We start from the raw sequence: 22,383 nt of genomic DNA, 5'->3' as shown, positions 1-22,383 counted from the left end.
TGCTTTCTGTTTGCTTGGTCAACTCTTGCTCTTTTCCAATCCCGACTGGTTAGAGCACTGGAGCCCTAGAGTGTCAATTTTCACGCCCTTCGAGGCCCTTGTCTTCCTTTTCGCCGATACCTTCATTTTTCAAAACGTCGGATCCGTTCCATTTTTCTCTCTGATTAGTGTTATATAGAAAATGCCTGCCCAGTTCTACTTCCTCTTAAAACAATAATCAACACCACCACCACCTCCGCGAGAAGTAAACAAACGAGAGCCACTCCGCGCGTAGATATTAGCGATACAAGTGGTGACCTGTGGTACTAGTGTTGGGGAACGCGGGATATGTTAATGTCAAAGAGACATCTGATCTTATGTATAAAAAACCTGTTTTAATAGCACATGTTTAGGTTCTGTTCTCCTCAAGAAACAAATGATGAAACAAAGAAAAAGCCAAGTGAGGACTGTCGCAGAAGTGTCTTCAAGTGTGATGTAAAGTGAAAACAAATATACTTATGCATGTGGCTTAAGTGTCGTGGCCGATAACTCGTTGACATAAGATACGACAAAGTTAGAAATGATCCCTGCTATGGTCAAAGCTCCTGACAAACCCAGTCCAATTTTGGGCCACTTCCACAGGGGAACCAAAACCAAAGGAGACACCCAGAAGAGCTGCATATCCATCGCCAAATACCAGGCCTGGTTTACACACTGCAACATAAACGTATTTTATGGCATTATTTTTATAGAGTTATAGTATTTACGAGGTGTATGCATAAGACTTTTCCTGTTTCACTAAGAACAGTACGCAGCGCATGAATCTGACACATACGTCGCTTTGTTCGTCTGACAATAACCTACCAACACACACACGTTGAGTCCGCCAAACACCAGCGTCTGTGTTGAATCGTTCAGTAATGATATCGCGTTTGTGTATGAAAAATAACATCTGTGGTACGCTTTGATTTTCTTATTTAATCAAAAGGAAAAGGGTGTGTAAAGTCATCGTTTGCTGGCAGAAACATACGGTGAACACGCTCCATCTATTGGAACGTACGAGACATGGTTTCTAGAATTTAAACGTGGTGATTTTAATGTGGAATACAGTGCGCGCTCTTGTAGACCAAAAAAGTGTGAGACGACAATTTGCAGGCGTTGCTGGATTATGACCCAACTCAAACTCAACACATGATTAATTAAAATCACGCACTGATCGAAAGACGACCGGAATGGGCCAGAAGACATGGCAAAGTTATTCTGTTACACGGCAATGCGCCGTCTCACAGAGCAAAATTAGTGATAGGCATATTTAAATCGCTTGGATGGGACATACTTCAGCACCCGCCGTACTACCCCGACCTGGCACCATCTGATTATCACCTCTTGGCATCAATGGTGCACGCTCTCGCAGAGCGGCACTTCAGCAATTTGAGGAAGTTTGAAAATGGCTCGACAAATGGTTTGCCGTGGAAGCGTATTCATAACTTACTTGAAAGATGGACGAAGTGTGTAGAAGCCAATGGCCAGTATTTTGAATAAACAAAGAAAATTCCCTTGAAATTTACATGCGAAAGCTTATGCATACACCCGTTAGAACTTAGAATTGCATTGTAACGTTCATCACTGCAGCAGAGATAGTAAGGAAGCTCATTACAGTTCGTTCTTTCTTCTCCTTTTCCGGATTTTAATGGGAGGCCTGACTGAAATTTGGGACTTCTACAACTTATCACTTGTACCTATGTTCAGTCCTCAGCCCTAAGGCTGATTGGATCCTCAACAGTCATATATGGCCTAGGCAACCACAACTTACTATTACATATCAATCTCCCAAGCCCACTGAAATGCATGCATCAAGCGACCCTACGAGCAAATTTTCTCACCATTCATAGCAGGGACTGGCTACATTAGGAATGGCATTACTACTGTAGCATCGCTCATACCTCAGTCATTGTCAATTCGAAGGATAAGACTGAGGCAGGTCAATGAAAGTAACGAAATTGCTCTAGCCTATACCAGAAGACGTACTGCGCTGTAAAAACTAGGTCCCGCAAGCAAAGGCACTTAGGTACTTATCACAAATAAATTTAAGACTCAGCCATATATTAATATGACAGAGCACCACAAAAAATTTCAATTTGTAGCGAAGTTGTTAAATGTTTCGTTTTTGCATGAAAAATGGTCCTTGCGGCAGAGTTTGAATTATTTTTCGGCTATATTATTTGCAGACTTGTCAAAATACTCATATAAGTAAAATAACTGTCGGTTCTGGAGTTAGGCATAAACTATTGGAGATAGACATTTTCCATTCTTCATGATTCATACGACAAGCAAAATGTCTAGTTTGGTGCTATTTCAGGAACAAAAATATGGAGGTAACTTTCAACTGATAATAAAGTGAAAAACTACTTTTAATGCCTGTATATTGTGCCATTTCACTGTAATGAGAAGTTACAACTGTAAGTAGAACAAAGATGGAATCCATGTATCTGGGAATAATTAACGCCGAAAGATCTGAAGCATACCGCATGTTAAGACAAAAGTGCTCACATCAAGTGGGAGAGAAGAAGAAGTGAGATCCAGAAGGCAGTGAAAAGGATCGAACGGGAATATTGTTACTGACAATTAAAAAGAAAAACGAAACGAGATTGGATTGCTAGCCAGAAATACACGAATTGAAGACAGAAGTAACTGTACTAAACTTAAAGACGGCACAGCAAGAAATCAGCTCCGCGGGATAAAGGAGGAATTTTAAAGATACATTGTGAATTGAACTAGAGATTAATAATTCCATTCAAGATCTCCGAGAGACGTGAAGAGAGGAAATAACGGCAACAAGCTTACGTCACTCAGTCCTTGCTGACGTACTTCACGATATTACCGAAGTGAAGAGTTACAAAGGGAATCCTACAGTAACTGGGAATATAGTGAAGAAAAAAAGAATTAATCATTTCAAATTCTAAATTTTACATCAAGTTAAGGAAATATTCGACTAGTAAATCAACCTTTTCAAAGAAAACAATCTTCATATTAGACAGCTTCTCACAGTTATTCTCAAAGGAAATGCTATTCAATCTTATATGTCATTATATTCCGTCTAGATCACAGATGAACATGGAACTCTAAGAAGATGGTAAGCCAGACTGCCCAAATGGGTGCCGCAGGATGACGTGGCCGACCGAGATGACTGAGCCCAGAGGAGGAACATGTGAATATTTCCCGTCCACCAAGGGAAATAAGTAGCGACGTTTCAATATGTCCTGTCAGCTGGACATATGACGGCGACTGGAGCTGCTGAATTCAGATAAGTTTTTACTTTTAAATCAGTGTAATAATGTTTGTATTTAACCGTAAATGTAGTATGGTTTATTAATTTGTTCGGTGCGAAGTGATTAAACAACAAGAGTGGTGTAATAAATTAGAATGAAGGTGGATAGGTAATCTTCAGATGTGCCTAACAAGTCCTTAGATAGGCAGTCATTCAGTGATAAAAGCCTACGTTCGAAATATGATCCATGTAGTGTGAAGTTCTGAGTTAGTAAAAGTGACAGTAGTTGTATGATACATAAAAGAGCTATAGATACGTGTGCACATTGGTCACTGTCAATGAATGTCAAATTAGGAACCAACAGTAGGTTATGGTTGCTAGGTAAACAAATATGTTTATGATAAATGGTGGTTATGACTGGAGGAAGGTCATAGTATTTGGAAATGTATCCGTGAACCGTAATTAATTAATAAAAAAAAAGAAAATAAGGGCCACTATGGCAAGGAGTGAACCCGTGTTAGTGAGGAGACAGATTATGGTTTGGAAGTATAATAGTAATTTTTTTTAGAGAAGTTGATACGTGATTGACGATTGAGAATAATGATAGTTATTAATTCTTCGCGAGGATGAACACGGTGATGTGGCTATGTACTTAACGGTTTTCATGCAGAGTTGTGCTAGTTAGGAAATGAACGTGTAGCAATTTCATGTTATGTTTATCTCACGAGCAAGCATGTAGAAATACAAATAAGATCTGAGTGACATCTGTTGGTCAGAACGCTCACTTGGTAGTGTCAACAACATTTCAGTTAGGAGGATGAACTGAACACATGTACTGTCATAAAATTTTCTTAATACTAATTTATTCTCAGACGAGAGGAACGTAGTAATTTCTTAGGCGACATCCCATCACTGATGACCAACTGGAAATGTAGAAATGATTTTTAACGATCAAGTTTTCACACTATGAACCACTCTTGATAGTATACTTCAGTCAAGAATAGTAGAGTAGTCATTAACAAGTAGGATATCGCACCTATGTTTAGCTTAAGATGACGAGAGTATTTGGATCTTTAAATGGTATATGTGTCTTACTGGTTCTGATTGAACTTTTATGAGAACTACATTGATTTGAAAGGGAAACTTATCGGAATTCATGCAGAATGAAATAGTCTAAGACGAAGAAGCATAAATATTCAATATTGTAATTTGATTATGTAAGGAAACATTAGGGAACTATCCTCCCAGATTATCATCCCTAGGTGTTTAATAATATGTTGACGGATATGATTATTCTATGGCAGTAAGTGAATATGAGCTCCGAGAGAGAGCTAATAGTTAATTCAGATCTCATATGTAGTAGGAAAGATTCCAATTCTTGAGATATTGCTATAAGTTTTAGAAATGCGTCCTGGATACCATGAAGAAGAAAGATACCCTCAATCTACACTTTGCTTATTGGAACTCAAGTTGTAAATATTTCTTTTCTTTCTTTGCTAGGGTGCACCCAAACCAAACCAAACCCAAACTAATAATTTTATTTCTTGTTAGCTAGACCAATAATGTATGTTATTTCTTGTTACTCAGATAAGTAAGTAACTATGCAGATGAGTTTTTCTTTAGTTATCCAAGTAAGTTTTCAATTATTTATATGAATTTTAGGTTACCTATGTTAGGAAAGCTTTCATCAATTTAAGCATTCGAACATATTCGATTTTTGTTTTAATCCGTTAATTGAATGCTTATTCCAATTTAATTATTGCTTTAAGGGCTTAAGAGGGAAATTTCACATTTTCTTTTGGACTTATGGGTTTAATTTAATGATTATGAGATGGAGCATAAGAGTATTCAGCTTAATGATGGCCTATTCAGAATTTAATACCTTGCCATACATTGTATTCTATCCCTGATTTGTGGGCAGGCATGACCTGTGCACTTAACGTAATGAATACCAATAGATATATTACAGATGATGACGAGGTTAAGCAACCTTTACTTTAGAGTGCGTAGTGGGCACTGAATGTGCCAAATATCAGTAGATTTTCCGTAAACATTGTTTACATGTATCTTTGCACGATACCGCCTTTTTCTTCGATTCTTCTTTCCATCCCGAAAGGTGGAAATGTGGAATAAAGGTATGACATAGCGCAATTAGAAGGAAAAAGGAAATGAATAATTAAACATTGAATGGAGAAATAGGTAAACTCATGAAATTAAGTCCATGTTCCCTCGAAATAAGCCGAATAAACAGTCAACCATGCCATTTTCTTTACTAGGTTTTTTTTTTATGGAGGATAGTCCAAGATTCGAATTCTGGTTTGAGATATTGTTATAATAAACAAATATAGAAATATTAAACAGTTCTTTCAATGTGTTTGTAGTATAGAGACCTAGATTTAAGTAAATGAGAGCGATAACATCTTGATAGTATAAGAATTAGAATAGGCAACATATGAGAGTCGTTTCTATAGATGATTTAAGTATTATTTGGCTCCGCATGGTATATCTTTCTCCGAATCGGAACTCAACACCCAAATTATTGAAATGTTTAGTTGGAAGATTATAATTAAGCTAGCCTGGATATTATGCGTCCTTTCAGTGAGCCGGGAACGGCGCAATATATAGAAACACTATCTAAAAAATTCAGGTTAAAATAATAATAACTCACTCTCAAGGCGCATATTATACAATTCGCACCCTCAGAACAAGATTGCCGCAACTACCACATCACTATTTTGAGTAAAAAAGATTTCGAATGCACTTCAAAATTCAGGGTTTTAAAATAGACACTAGAATTTTTTAATTCACACTTGTATATCAATCTGGTACCTGGAAATGTAATTTTTACCTTCAATGTATACAAATAGGCATAAAATAAAGAACAAACTATAGTTACGACAGTTTATGTGTTGGTATATTGTTGAAATGAAAAAGTTACATCAGTCATACAACACAATAGGAAATGCACCGAAGTGAGTTGAGACATCATGTGGATTTAAATAAAATGTTATTAAAGTGAATAATATTACAATTCATATCTCCTAGTGTTAAATGGGCTATAAATGCTTAAAATAAGAATAATAAATAGTACCGTATTATAAAATTTAGTTTGTGAAACTGGCAATGATTGGTAAAGAGCATGATAAACTCTCGGTATTATATTTCCATCACACAATGACATTAGGTCTTTCTTCTTTTCAGCCGAAATTCACGGTTGTCGTGTGTAGCCAGGAGTAATTGGATGTGTTCGAGTTGACCTTCTTCCCCTTTGACGGCCCCTAATATTAATGTAATTGAACTCTTCACACTCGAAGTCTTTCTTGTAGCATAGAGTATACTTTTGGCCCTTCTCAACTTTCAACACTCTAATTCCATTCCATTTGGCTGATTCTCCTTTATTATTCACTGTGTAGTTGCTACCCATTTTGTCAGTTAATTTCTTGAAGTCATGGAATTCATTGTAATTCATCTCTCTGACCTGATTTTCTGTCCCTTTTTTTATGGCACATTATATGCTTCTAGTCCATTGCGCAGGCACATACACTGGACCACTGTTTCAAAACTGTTTTCTTTTGCTTCTCTTTGCAGGAATGCATAGAACCACCAGCATTCTGTGTATCTCCTACAATTAAATATTTTGTGGGTTATGGATTGTAGGTTTGGAATGGTACCCACTGCATATAGATGCATTGTTGCCAGGAACTTATTCTGGTTCTGTGCAGGGCAATTATAACTGTAAAATATAAAGTCTTTAGACTCAATGGACTTCAGATATTCATAGAGACAGGATGCAATTTCTATTGCTCCTTTCTTACCAGATGCTTAATTCCAAAGGTAGAAATAAACTTTTTTGGTTGCATTATAAAAAATTCTGAAATTGTACACATTTAGCCGTTGTTTATAATAAAACACTGATAGGTCACCACACGGTGCCTGAAGGACAGACTGCAGATCAGAATCGCATACTTTCATATCGTTACCTCCAAGTGCTTTTTATAAATCAGCATGGACACGGCAGTAGGTCTATGTATGTCCTCTGAGATGGCAATTTATCGGTGTCAACATGCATCAGATGCGAGTTTGAAGCATTCACTTCTTCTGCTCTTACAATTACACTAATACAACATTCGCCAGAAAAATATGACATAGCAACGATCCTCTACTTGGGAATACACGTTTGCAATCTCGACAGGACATCATTGCATCTATATCACTTAGTGGAATTTTACTCGCTACACAATCGAAACTAGCCAGTGCCTTGGTACAATACTGTCTTTCGATAGAAAGCATAACACTGTCAACACTATACAGACAATAATAATGTGACCCACATACAACGACAGTTTGTCAGTATGTACCTCTACAAAATCACAAAACCTAAAAACTGTTGTTTGCGTGTTTTGAATGGTATAGTATGACTTACAGTTGCAACAGTTTTACTGTTCGATAGAGGACAAAATATCAGTTTATAATGTGTTCGTAACTCAAAATTCAACTTTTGGGAGTTACGACAGTCTTGTTCTGAGGGTGCGATTTATAAACGTTTTTAAATTTTTAAACATCAGTACTTGCATGGATGATTATTTTCGTCCATAATAAATCACTACTGATCTCCATTTGGGCCAGTTACCCAAGTGGCAGGTTCCCTATCTGTTGTTTTCCTAGCCTTCCTTAAAAGATTGCAAGGAATTTGGAAATTTATTGATCACCTCCCGTGGTAAATTATTCCAATTCCTAACTCCTCGTCCTATCAAGGAATATTTACGCCAATTTTTTCCTCTTGAATTACAACTTTATCTTCACATTGTAGTCTTTCCTAATTTTAAAAACACCACTCAGATTTATTTCTCTGCTAATGTCATTCCACGATTTCTGTCCACTGACAGCACGGAACATACGACTTAGTCGAGCAGCTTTCCAAAGTCTTTTGTCGGAAATCACCCAGAACAATTTGATCTGCTTTTCTTTGGATTGTTTTCAGTTCTTAAATCAAGTAATCCTGGTCAGGGCCCCATGCACTGAAACCATACTATAGGTAGAGTCTTACCAGAGACTTACATGCCCTCTCCTCGCAGCTTCTTAGTATAAAGAAAGGATGATTGACATAAAGCTGAAAATTACAGGCCAGTCAGTTTTAAAAGCATTGCATGTAAGCTTTGGGAAAGCATTCTTTCAGATTATATTAGACATGTTTGCGAAATTAATAACTGGTTCGATCGAAGGCAGTTCTGGTTTAGGAAACGTTATTCCAATGAAGCTCAACTTGTAGGATTCCAGCAAGATATAGCAGAGTTGCTGCCAACCAAACTTATGGTTGAAACCGTTAATGCACAGCGCTATTGCCAACAAAGGCTTAATTTAAATCAAATATTGATCGAAAAACGACCGGAATAGGCCAGAAGACACGGCAAAGTGATTTCGTTAGACGACACTGGGCCGTCTCACACAGAAAAACCAGTGAGAGACACTTTCAAATCGCTTGGATGAGACATCCTTTCGCACCCGCCGTACTCCCCGACACGCGCCATCTGTCTATCACCTCTTCGCATCAATGGAGCACGCGCTTGCAGAGCAGCACTTCGGCGATTTCGAGGAAGTTGGAAAATGGCTCGACGAATGGTTTGCCGGAAAAGACAAGCAGTTTTCTGGCATGGTTTTCATAACTTACCTAAAATGCCGTTGACCAATATTTTTAATAAACAAGAAGGAATTTCTCTTGAGAATTACGTGTTTTCCTTATCACAAAAACGGGCAAAAACTTACGCATACACCTGCTACAGTCTTCTTAGGTTTCTTCCGAGCTGACACTTCTTAGTCTCTAAAATGACAATTTTCTCAGTTTGTTGTTTTAGTTAGGACGGAGGCCGATGTTGACTTAGATATTATAACTTCAAGGCTTTCCGGCCTATGGAAAACACTAGTTATTACATATACAGTACCTCGGAAAAGTTTTAGAAAACCAGCAAAAATCAGTCAATAAATTCCAGGTCCTACATTTATTTTACGAATTAGTCTGCAAATAGTTTGTGGCTTACTCGCGATTATATACACGTTATAAAAATCAACCCTTGAAATACTGTATGGAGTTAAAGAGTTTTCATTTTTTCAAATACTTTGAGAACCTATAAAAATACAGTTTCTCATAGGTTCACATCGGTTCTAGAACCTATAAAATTACCCATGTACTTGCTGGCGTGATGTAGTGTTTACATTACACTATGTCTGCTGGTAAAGTGTAGGGAAATGTGTTACTTTCATTGACCCGTCCCAGTCTTATCCTTGGCTCTGACAATATGGAAGTTATCCAGACGTGAATGATGCTAGTAATACCATACCTTAGGCAGCCAGTCGCTGTTATGAACGGTGTGAAAAAAATCACTCTTACGGTCAGTTGGTGAATGCATTTCAGTGGGCTTGGCAGACTGATATGCAAAGGGACTTTCTAGCTCGGTGAGGAAAACAACGGGAAACTACGTTCCTCCTCATTTCCTTAGTATGCCTCTTCAGCGACGCCTAGGCTATGGTAGCTTTTGGTGGAGCTGAAGAGGATCAAACTAGCCTTGGAGATGAATACCCAAGATACATAAAATACCCCACTTTTGGGTGTTCACTAAACTACAGAAGGTATATGGCTGTTTTCTTCTCATAGATAACTATCCAATAGAATCCATATTGGCATAACAGCCGAAAGACGAAAGTGTCATAAGAACGTTTTTCCTTAAATATTCTGTTTTTAAATTTCGCATTACTGTATATTATGAAAACCAACAAATTAAAAATTGCTTGAAATACATTTGGAATGAGCTACCGTTACCAAAGTTGCACTCTTCACGTAGTGCCGGATTCATTCAACGGATCAGAGGGTTCGATACATGTTGCAGATTGAGAATTATTGCTAATATTTTAGATTACAGTCACCGTCCAAACTGGGAGGGGACTGTCATGAAAAATGCAGAAGAAACTTTAAGATACTTTAAGATACTTTAATCTTTTGCATTTTACGAAAATAAACATTGCATTGAATAGGTGCATAGAAAATAATTAAGTAGCCATAATACCTCCTGTGGTGTAGTAAACAGGTTGGCCTTACAACCAAAAGTGGGACACTTTTATAAGTTCTCAGAATTTTTCAATAATTATAAGACGTAAACTTCATTCGATATTTCATCGTTTCTCTTTCATACGTTGTATTCCAACACGAATAAACCAAAATTATTTACAGACCAATTCGGACTATAAATATAGGAATCGAATTTCATTAACTGATTTTTGCTAGTTGCTACTGTATAACATTACAACATACCTGTAAAATAATACAGACTATTAAATGAAGAATGAAATTCTTCGTGCTAAAAGAATATCCTCAGATTCTTTCAAATCACTTTGAAATATGATCTACGTCCCAGCAAGCAAATATTTATTGGTAAATGTGTTTTTAAGAGAGATAGCATCTCTATCCAAAGCAGCCCATTGTCGACCACGGCACCAGCCTTTGCTATGCGAGAGACTAGGAATCCGAGGAAGGAAATCACTTGCAGAAGGTGGCCTGTTCTTTTCTACCTTTCCATAGCCAACTCTTCAAAGAGGTCGCCGCACGGGTTTTCTACTACAGTCGTAATATTGAAAGATGCGTTCTTACAGTTCTTAGAGGGAGGGCCGTTTACTGTCTGCCTGGGTGGGGAGATGGGAGTACCATGTCTGGTTGTCATGGAAACGTGCGTGAGTGAATGGAGGTAAGCCAACTGGCCGGCTCGTGTTCGTTGGAGTTGTCAAACCTCTCACTTCTGAGCTACGTATAACAGAACGCAGCGGTCTGAAAGAACGAACAAGTGCCCCGAAAGCGAAGGAAAGGAGAAAGATATACAGGAAATTGGCAACAACATGTAATTCAAACTGTCAAATTGTTCTTTTCACATTACGGGTACACATTAAGCCACTGGCCTTTCACTCTTCAAGTCATCACCGTATGGAACATGCAGCTTTTTGGAGGAGTGGCAGGTCAAGACTTCAATTATCCGTAACCTGCGCACTGACAGTGAGAGGTTAGCTCAGTTACCTGCAGTCTTTGCTGCGAGGAATAAGTTTGTACTCATTTTGGGCGCAGGCTGAGTGAACCTCAGGCCCGTATACCTCCGCAAGTATCGAGGTCTCGTTACTTAATTGTTTGACTTCCTGACAGGGATTCTCCTGTTTCTGTGGGTGGTAGGATGCACTCTGCCTGTCGTAAAGGGTGACTAAAAGGCGACCCAGGAGCTTACACCTTAGGAGCGTGTGTCGACAACCATGGGTATCCAGTTGAGTCAGGCATTACTTCCACATACTTATGCCAGGGTGTTGACCGTCATCTTTCCTATCCGACCTCACTACATTCACTCTTGTTCTCTTCCGACCCCGACGGTGCTGGGTTTGCGAGGCCAAGCGGGGTTTTGTGGCCTTCCATTTCTTCTGCCGATACATTCATTCCTCAGAGCTTATTAACGTTTTTAGAGGATGGTTGCCCAGTTTCCATGGAAACCTGGGCGGACACACTGCGGTTGCCATGGAGATAAACATGCTGCTTGAGTTTCCAAATCTCTCACTTTGAGTTACGTAAAAGTTGTACTTCCCCTTAATACTCTTTCCCCATTTAATGGTTATCCGCGACTGGGAGACTTTTAAATTCAGCTGAATCATTTATACCCTCACTCGTTCGTCATTCATCCATCAATCCTAGAGCGGTCTCACCTTATCTGGTGGGGCTTCATAGATATAGGGTGAAAGCATTCAATTCATCCAGGCACTCACTTAATTATAGGAGCTGCCTGGCCGTGGCGGTAAAGGCGTGCACTGTTTGCCCGGAAGGACGTGAGTTCGAATCCTCGTCAGGAAGTCGTTAAATTTCAGAAACGAGGTTTTCACTTCAGGAGGTGCACATGGCCCTGAGCTTCAGTCATCATACACCAAAAAGGAGTACAAGGTTAATTACTGGGGTCAAAGGCGGCCGGGTGTAAAGCTAACCGAGTGCCGAGGTTGCGAATAGTGGAAGACCTAAAAGGGCCTTCATGGCCTGTACGGAGAAGACTTTGCTTTACATTTAATTATAGACTATGAGAGAGGAGTGTTTATTCATTCACACATGAGAAGCTCATCCAGTCATCCATCTATTCATTCATTCCGAGTCAATCAGTTAATTCACGATGTCTATTGTAAGCTGAGGAGACATCTGTAAGCATTCGTAACAAATCAAATACCCTCACAAATAAATAATATGTGTAAGATACATGCTGTCCTAGATTATAGAACAGTGTTCATAGCTAGGAAAATTTAAATATCAAAAGAACTATAAATTAGAGATTAACTGCAAATAGTAATTATGTGTAAGTGAAATTTTTAAGGTATTAGTATGTAATAGCATATGTAATAAGAAAATCATGAATACATCAAAATATTATCAACTGCAATAAATCATTGCTATCTCCTCAGTTCCAGGCGATTCGGAACCAGGAAATGGGAGTATTGTATTCCATACTTCCCCTTAACACAATAGGCGCCACCACCAACTGAAATGGAATCGAACCCACGCCCTTACCAGTGAGTACAGCACGAATTCACCGCATCAGAGAAGTAACCTCTGATTCATTCTTGGTTTAAGGTAAAAGAGATTACATGTCATTCGCCCCCATTGACCATCGCTCCCAGTCCATTAGCTGTTTACAACTGAGGGTGACTCACTCACTGTCCAGCTCCCTCCCGGGAATTTCAATAGGTCTATCCCTTTCACTCCAAAAATTGCACTTTGCCTGCCAGCCTTACTTCCTCTCATTTTGGCTCCGAGTGTCATAGTGTTCTGGTCACCTTTATTTAGAGCATTCCAGTTGTGTTTGATACGAAAGTCTCAACGAACAGTGACGGGAAGCCGTGCGCCCACTACCAAGGTTACTCGTACAACGTTAAAAGGACAAAAGAAGATGAAACAGTAATTTGGTGCTGTACAAAGAAGAGATCGGCTCGTGGACAAGGATCGATCAAGAGCCAACGTGGTGAAGTGCTGTGTTCAAGCCAGCTCCAATGTGCTACTCCAGATGAAGCTCGCTTAGAAGTATCAAAAATCTCTCAATCAGGCGAAGAAGAGAGCACGCTAGGAGGGCACGCTAGTTTCTAAAATATACAGTGAACAAATTAAAACAATAATCGCTATCACCACCAACCCCACCATAGAACACTGCTGGATTTAAATAGTAAGCAGAGGCGGTGGGAAAAACCCTCAGGAATACTCTTTCAAGAGAACGGCTCTTTCTGGAAGAGATATCCAAGGTGAAAAGCTGGAACGAACTGGTAACGATTGTCACACATTTTACGCTGGGAGCGATTGACAGGACACCAAAACAGATACAATGATACTTCACTTACCGGTTTATCTACAGCCTGCTCAACGTAGTTCTGGACATAGAGAAGATTAATCCACCAGTTGTTGTCTTCGCAATTAGTCTTAAGCAAGTTTTGAAAGACGCTCCAAAGAGGGCCAGAACCAGCGTACCGCAGCAAAGAAATTTGCAGTAGGAGTACGATTGCAAGAGCGGGAGTTAGCCTAGAATTACAAAACAAGGAGTGTTAAAACTAGGTTTATGATGTGCAGGATCTAAAACTTGCCCAAATGTGCAGGCAAGTGTGCTCTTAACAGTGGATAAATATAACCCAAAATATGGAAAATACGAGGGCTGCAAATAAAGTAATGGTAACGTAGTCCAGACAATCGCAGGAGATCGGTTATGAGCAAATAGGATATGGGCCAGTTCAGGTGGCACTGTTGTCGATGTGTAGTGTGCGTTTAAAGGCATCCGATTGGCAGTATTGTTTCTGTGTGGCGTTGAAGTGAAGAGTGTCAATTTCACCGCTTTAAAGCATGTTTCCAAAAGGTGATCAGCATTCGTGGAGTAAAATCAAGGTTTCCCGGGGTAAAAATGCATCCGAATGTTATAGAGGATTACGCGAATCCTGTAGCGAGAAAAAAATACTGTACAGGGCGGTTGCAAGAAGTTTCAAGGAGTTTCGTGCGGATCGGTATGAGACTGCGTATTTGTACTACACAGGCGTCACCCAGCTTCGCCACATCCGCTGAAATTTCGACAGGATCCCAATCGGGTGAAGCTTACGATGATAGTGGCATACGATTAACAGGGCTTTATTACTACGCATTTTGTGCCTAAGGGACAATCCGTGTACAGTGACTACTGTTGCGGATATCTGGAGCGACATCGTCATCTGGCTCTACGTCCACGTTTATTGCGAGATGATCGCCCTATTTGTAGCATGACAATGCACGTTATGTCACAAACAATGACAAGCTCTTATTGCAATGATGGCCTTGGGAGGTCTTGGAACACCCTCCGTATCGCCAGACATGAAACCTTGTGACTTCGATCTGTTTTCGAAGTTCAAAGAACCACTCCGAGGCCACCGATTTCGTGGCGTGGCATCTCTACTCCGTCGCTGTTATCCACAGAAAACACCTTGCTAATGGTACCCAAAGGCTTCCCAACGCTTGTCAAAATGAAATAGATTTTGCGGGTGACTGGATTGAAGGAGTGTAATTCAGTTGTACTTCTTAGGTCATTTTTTTAAGTATTGCGTTCTATCGATATTGCGACTACTTTACTTGCAGCCCTCGTGTGACAAACGATATGACCTTCAAATCTGTGGTTTTTGTCACTAGTTATCTTTTATTAAAGGTACAATTCACTATACAATCGTTTTGGTCTGCTTTACTCAATTTTCTCACTAGTTCTTTCAATTTAATTCTAATAGTCTCTAGGCCAGGGCCTCTCAGAGTGCATGCACTGTGCATGATACAAAAGACGACTTCGCTTGGTTGACCAGAGTGCAGAACCCCACTGCTCGACTTGGAGCAATAGCGCTGTCTCTCTCTTTCCCCACGCCTGTATCGCTCGCTCCGCCTCTTTCCCTCTTCCTCACTTGCTCCGTAGCGCTCCACATCTGAGCGGAATTGAAGCGAGTTGAGCCGAGCTTAGCCGAGTAAACCAGAGACGAAGCGTTCGTCCGAGCCGAACCGAGTGGGACCGATGCACTGCGCACAGAAACTCTGCGCCCCAGTTTGCACGCGTGAGATTTAGGGCACTGCTCGAGGCCTACCGTAAATTCGTTATCAATCATTAAACTTTGGTCATTACCGAAGATATTTTTAATAAATATTGCTGTCCTACACATAGCTTAAAGAGACCACATCCTGCAAATCAATGAAAATTAAGTTACTTGTCGGGATGAATAAAGCACCGACAGTCGGTCTGGACACTAAATATTTAATCACAATTATACTAAAGAATAAGAAAAGAAAATTTTTCTTATTCCCCATTTAAATCAGCATTTATTTGCCTAGAATTGTCGCTAGGCTTATGGACGTTCAGACACTTTATAATACTTTAACTTCGCACGCCTTGCAGAAGAGGATTTTTCCTTCGGTAGTGAAATATTCCTTTCCGAACACTTCAATGCAATTTTTAAATTAAGACTTTCCTCTAGAATCCCTTTGTATCGAATATGATAGGTCGTTCTTTATGTACTTTTTTCACGAAAGGTAGGACTCACGTTGCTACGTGACCTATTGTTCATCTGCCCGTTTCCTTCCGCTATTTGTGTGTGAACTGCTTCATCATACCAGCGGCAGGGCTGGAGCTAAATCAAGATGAATCACAAGAAAGGGGGGTATATGTTAGTAATAATACTATTTTTAGATCTAACTTTGATAATCATGTAACGTGATCCCTGTAGATAACATAAATATCACATCTCCGTCAGGTAATTCATTTTAAGGTTGCAAAACTTGCATGCGTTTTATCTCTATCATGCATGATACATTGGGACCCTACAACTTATTTTTGGTTGGTGGATGCAGAGTGGGTCTCAGCCAATAAGTGGTCACGGCCGGTCCAACAGCTCTGCACACCGACTGGCCAACCGAGCAGAGAAGGGGTGGCCACGGCTATAACGCGGGTCTACGCCACTGTATTCGGGAGACGGAGAGAGGCTGGTTTTTCGTTGGTTGTCCTGAGAATGGCTTTCCATTCTCCTGCACTAAGTCGAATTCCATGACGGTTCCTATTAGAGGCTTCGGCCGATACAAATCTCCTGGCCTGAGGGACGACGTCACCATCTAGGAGCCCCGTCTCCCCTTTCATGAGAGCAATACTTCTTGCTAGTCAGTAAACAGAATATCGTGTGTTGAGAAGTATATTTGGTTCTACAGGCAATAAGAGATTGATTCTGTATTAATTCCGATTTGGAGTTTGATAATGACAACAATAAAGCAGATTATTAAGTGACTCGCAAGCTGCGTTGAATACGATAAATACCAAATACAATATTAATCCATTAGCTGTAGCTATTAGGACCACAGCTCAACAATGTCCGCACATTTGGTTTGACTGGTTTCACGGTCATTGTGAAATATCTGGAAACGAGAAATCTGATCTTCTGGCAAAATCAGCTGTTACATCTAATTTGTAAATTACTTATGACAATATGTCATCTTGTAACGCTAAAACATCATAAAGAAACACGTAATACATCAATGGAGCAACATTTGGACTTCTTCCACTAGAGGCCAAGTCACCAGAGAAATATTGAGGTTTTCAACCGCCTGCAAAGTAACGCGTTGGTTCCAAGCTTTGAAGTAACTCAATGTTTGACAGGTCATAGCAAATTTGGTTATTACTTTCATCGATTTGGAATCTATCACCCTGATGGATACATGTGTGTCTGTGGATCCTCGCAAACAGTGGACCACCTACTGTTTGAATGTGCTGCATTTGAAAGAAGAAGGCATGACTTGAACTCTCTTTTAAATTATTGCAATATTGAATTATGAAAACCCCTGCATCATTTGTTTAAGAAGCCGTGCTGTTACAAATATTTTATTAACTTCATCCACTTCATTTTCGGACGATTAGATACATTAATTCATTTTCAATTTTAAATTGAATATGTATTTTAACTATAACCCTAGTATACTATGAAAAATATGGTCCCTGACTGCTTTGAATATTCAATAATAAATAGTAATAAAGTAGATATTAAAACAAAACTTCCTGCTGGTGATGAAGATGAAGATGATGGTGCTACAATCATGAATATTGAAACTTGTTTTGTAACAGGAAGACTTATGTATTTGTGGTATTACAGTAAATTATACACTAAACAAAATTAATTTTAATTTGTGTGGTTTGTGTTCGTAGAGACCCAATATATCAAATATGATACATATTGTCCCAAGTACACGAAACTACAGAAAAAACATTTCTTCGTGAAAGTGTTATGTTGGGTTTCTAGACAGTGCAGATATTGCAGGTTTCATGTTTGCTACAGAACTACCTACTCGGGGCTCCGGTGGGAGGAAAATTTCTCTCCGAAATGATTTGGTAAAAATAAATGTTAATTTTATTGTAAGGATTTGTTTAAACGTAATATTTATTCTAAAATTTGTTGTCGTGTACTTTTGACTGGTAAATATAAACACTTATAAATTACTTAATTAATTATGAAATTATAAGTGATAAAATACGGCACTATGAATTTTGGCCATTACTTTCGGCATGTAGGACAATGAAAAAAATGTCATCCTGATTTTTGTATCAGTTTTCATGAGAGCCCACATTTTGTAATTACTGCACTGAATTCAGTAGTCATCATAATAATTGTCACATACAATGCGAAGGATTTTTGAAGTTTTTCTTGCATCTGTAGTGGACATATTCCTTTTTTGGGTAATGTTGAGTCGGTGTCAGTCGTTCGGCCATGGCCTACCAAGCGACCGCCTCTCAGCCCGAAGGGCTGCAGATTACGACGTGTCATGTGATCAGCATGATAAATCCCTTGTCCGTCGTTTTCTTGGCTTTCTAGACCGGAGCTGCCATCTCACCGTCCGATATCTCCTCATTTGTAATCAAGCAGGCTGAATGGACCTCGAACCAACCCTGAGATCCAGGTAAAAACCTCTGGCTTGGCCGAGAATTGAACCCGGTGCCTCAGGTTAAGAGGCAGGCACGCTACTCCTACACCGCGGCGCAGGTCTCATATTATAAAATATCTTATTTTAGAATCACCAGTAAAACTACGAAGACTGGGCGAGTTGGCCGTGCGGTTAGGAGCGCGCAGCTGTGAGCTTGCATCCAGGAGATAGTGGGTTCGAACCCCACCTTCGGCAGCCCTGAAGATGGTTTTCCGTGGTTTCCCACGGCCGCTTCCTTCCCACTCCTAGCCCTTTCCTATCCCATCGTCGCCATAAGACCTATCTGTGTCGGTGCGACGTAAAGCAATTATCAAAAAAACTACAAAAAATATAATTATTGTAATTGTTTCAAAGGCAAGAAATAAATTTCATAATAAATCCGTTGCCAGTCTCAACAAGAAGTAAGGTCTTATTGATTGAGTGCCTCCACCTTTACTATAAAATACAATTTATTTACTTGAGTTTAAGAAAAGGGAAATGTTTAGTCTCGTCTAATGTGAGACCGTTCTTAGTGTATTTTTGTGTAACATTATTAGTGTAACTTATGAAGCCTTAAAATTGTTTTTGTTGGAATTTTTCAGCACGATGACGGGGGAAAAGCAATTCAGGTACTACCTGAAATGGTCGTGTGCCACAAGAAGGTAAGCGATTGCGGGATTTCTTTTTTATTTTAACAAGGGTGGCATTGCAGTGGACGTAATAACACCACTGTAATTCTTCCTCTATAGGAATCAGCCTCGTCTATTGTGAGACGAAACATGTCCCTTTTCTTAGAATAAAGTAAAACAAGAGTATTGTATTTTAAAGGTGGAGTCAGTAAATCAATAACACCTTATTTCTTATTGTTTAAAAGGACCATATTTCACACTATCGGGCAGGCTGAAAGATTTAATACAAAATTAAATAATATTAAAATAATTTAAAATTTATGAAAAAATGAAATGTCGTATGGCTTTTAGCGCCGGGATATCCCAGGACGGGTTCGGCTCGCCAGATGCAGGTCTTTATATTTGACTCCCTTAGGCGACCTGCGCGTCGTGATGAGGATGAAATGATGATGAAGACAACACATACACCCAGCCCCCGTGCCATTGGAATTAACCAATTAAGGTTAAAATCCCCGACCCGGCCGGGTATCGAACCAGGGATCCTCTGAACCGAAGGCCAGTACACTGACCGTTCAGCCAACGAGTCGGACATTTAAAATTTATGAATGATACTATGTTAAAAACTTCCCTAGTTAGTTCGTCTGTACTTGCGAAAGCCCAACAACCCCTTTGCTGAAATAACTAGTTCATAGTACACTTACATGTCACTGTATACGCTTATAAGTTATTTAAGTATTAAAATTGTTGTTCTCTTCCCTCTTCAACATTAATTCCAGTAACAACTACCAGGAATTAAACTACCCTCAGCTGTCTTCCAGACTTTTCATCATACAGGGGGTGACCAAACTTGCAAATACCAAACATTTTATCGGTCCAAATTACACGCAGATCCGAATTACCCGGCCTTCTCCTATCCTTTTTCAGTTATGTCGTTTTTAGTGTAACCGTGAAGCCTTAAAAATTGTCTCAGTTGGAATTTTTCAGAACTATGCCGGGAGAAATGTTACTCAGGCACTACTGAAATGGTCGCGAGCCACAAGAAGATAAGCCTTTGTAGGAGTTTTCTTGTATTTTAACAATCATGACATTGCAGTATACATAAATACCCGCACTGTAATTCTTCTTCTATAGAAAGTTATAATAAATGCAGTGATGTGAATACAGAGGAGATACACAAGCGTTAACTATTCAGCTTTGATGCCCGACCTTTGAGGTCCGTCACAGTTTCTCAAACACATTTTCACAAGGAACATTGTGCATCACATACGAAGTAAACTACACTTTTCCGTGCAAAGTATAATCTAAACATACTGTTAAAAACTAACATAAAATAAGGCTAAAACAATAAAAATTGGTAAATTTTGCAGAGATCTGTATTGTGTTCTTAAGGCATATAAGCAAATACATTTGGTAATTTTAACATCTATGTCGAAGGATCTCGTTAAAAATCGTAACGATTATTGACTGAAAGTTCTAAAGAACATCTCACCTGATAAATCTGTGTATGTAATACATAGGTAGATTGAATGAATTTGTCTTCGGTACTTTCTGGAAAAACATGTAGCCAACCAGCAAGCCACTCAAGACAAGGAATGTATCCACTGACAGAGTTGCGTTAGTTACCCCTAGATATTTCCAGTCAGATACCTGTAATTTAAGAATATACATATATCACAACAAGTACAAGTCTTCAGTTAGAAAGTAATTCAGGAAGTCATAATGAATCTTAGGGAATGTATTGTGTGTTTGTAGCAGATATGGTGATAACTAATAACCCACCTGATAGCCACCTCTATTACAAGAAAAAATCAGTCATCTTCATACAGGCCATAAAGTTCATTGGGCGAGCGGAGGGGGTGGCAAAAGCTCCCACTCAGACCTTGATGGCATGCAAGGGTTGGTTCTACGCCAGGCCCACCCTTGACCCCAGGAATTAATCCGGTAATCATTTCTTATGTAGGGTGAATGACCCTCAGGGCCATGTACACCTCTGGAAGTGGAAATATAGTTTCTCAAACGTTTGACTTCCTGAAGCAGAATCGAACCCATGTCCTTCCTTGTGAAACGAGTACGCCTTTACCGCCTCAGCCAGGCAGACCCAGTAATTGAAATGATCGGGCCCTTACTCAGACCATATGAACAGTATTTATTTTTTCTATTGCTTGGATGTAAGCGGGGTTCGAGTAAATACTCAACGCAACAGCCGGGCCATAATAACCACCTCGGTGAACACTGTAGTTTCAAAACGTTTCCCATTGTTCATCCTCGTTTATTAGGCGGCGTCATCTAACGATGGTACGTAAGGAAGCACCCTTCTACAACTATAGTCAGTAATTTCGTGGACTGGCACCTACAGTGCAGGCAATACGACGTACACTTATGTACCACAGTCAATAACTTCTTGGACCGGTACTTACAGTGCACGTAGCACAATGTACACTTACATGTACGTACTACAGTCAATATGTTCGTGGACTAGCGCCTACAGTGCAGGCAATACGACGTACACTTGTGTACCATAGTCAATAACTTCTTTGGACCGGCACATACAGTGCACGCAGCACAATGTATACTTACATGTACGTACTACAGTCAATATGTTCGTGGACTGGCGCCTACAGTGCAGGCAATACGACGTACACTTATGTACCACAGTCAATAACTTCTTGGACCGGTACTTACAGTGCACGTAGCACAATGTACACTTACATGTACGTACTACAGTCAATATGTTCGTGGACTAGCGCCTACAGTGCAGGCAATACGACGTACACTTATGTACCACAGTCAATAACTTCTTGGACCGGTACTTACAGTGCACGTAGCACAATGTATACATACATGTACGTACTACAGTTAATATGTTCGTAGACTGGCGCCTACAGTGCAGGCAATACGACGTAAATTTATGTACCACAGCGTATAACGTCTTGGACCGGCGCTTACAGTACACGTAGCACAATGTACACTTACATGTATTGTACCGGTTACGATCTGTACATGAGTATTTTTTTTAAGTATAAATGACATTTAATTATCACGCGTAATGTTCTGAGCACGCCTGGTTTGTTTACTGTCAGCGGGGCAAGCAAGCGAGTGAAGGACAGCTGTGAGCTGTGACGTAGCCACAGGGGCTAGCTAGATCGCCCGCCTGTCACACCACGTGTTCCCAGCCTGGACTCGTATATTCTAGATTCCACGTCACATCTTCCGGAATGTTCGACGGGGAAAATTTTTTAACTCCCGTAATAATTATGTTAGCGGCTTGAGCGATTTGTCATCTTGTTTGGGATCACCTGAACGTCGCAATGCTCGAGTTTCAAGTAAATCCATCGAGGGATTCAGGTGATATTCAGTCAAGCCGTATTGTGACGTAGACGTCCCGGATCGAATGAAAGGAGGGCCCACTGTAGCCTGTTCACTCAGTTACAGCTGAGTAGTCAGCGTGGACACTCTCGCTGCTACTATCGTCGTGTAGTGACAGTCCCGACGAGGAACTCTGTAATTTTCTAAGTATTCATAAAGTG

General features: G+C 39.8%; 1 protein-coding gene across 2 annotated transcripts in view; it reads right to left on the bottom strand.

The window, feature by feature from the left end:
* The window catches only part of LOC136866636 (nose resistant to fluoxetine protein 6), a 278,908-nt gene that overhangs the window by 211,215 nt on the left and 45,310 nt on the right, over window positions 1-22,383 (bottom strand). Inside the window, exons 6-8 of one of the 2 annotated variants that reach the window (XM_068226572.1) lie at window positions 20,346-20,503; window positions 13,637-13,814; window positions 500-693 (exon numbers count right to left, since the gene is read on the bottom strand). The exons of the other annotated variant lie outside the window; for it this stretch is intronic. Of the exons in view, the coding sequence (XP_068082673.1) occupies window positions 500-693; window positions 13,637-13,814; window positions 20,346-20,503 (530 nt within the window). The remainder of the gene's footprint in view (window positions 1-499; window positions 694-13,636; window positions 13,815-20,345; window positions 20,504-22,383) is intronic. 2 annotated transcript variants of the gene reach the window in all.

The sequence above is a fragment of the Anabrus simplex genome, chromosome 3 (assembly GCF_040414725.1).
Source record: "Anabrus simplex isolate iqAnaSimp1 chromosome 3, ASM4041472v1, whole genome shotgun sequence".
In the NCBI taxonomy this organism is placed as follows: domain Eukaryota; kingdom Metazoa; phylum Arthropoda; class Insecta; order Orthoptera; family Tettigoniidae; genus Anabrus; species Anabrus simplex.
Note: the sequence above shows the minus strand (reverse complement) of the source record. Positions and strands in the feature narration are given on the sequence as shown.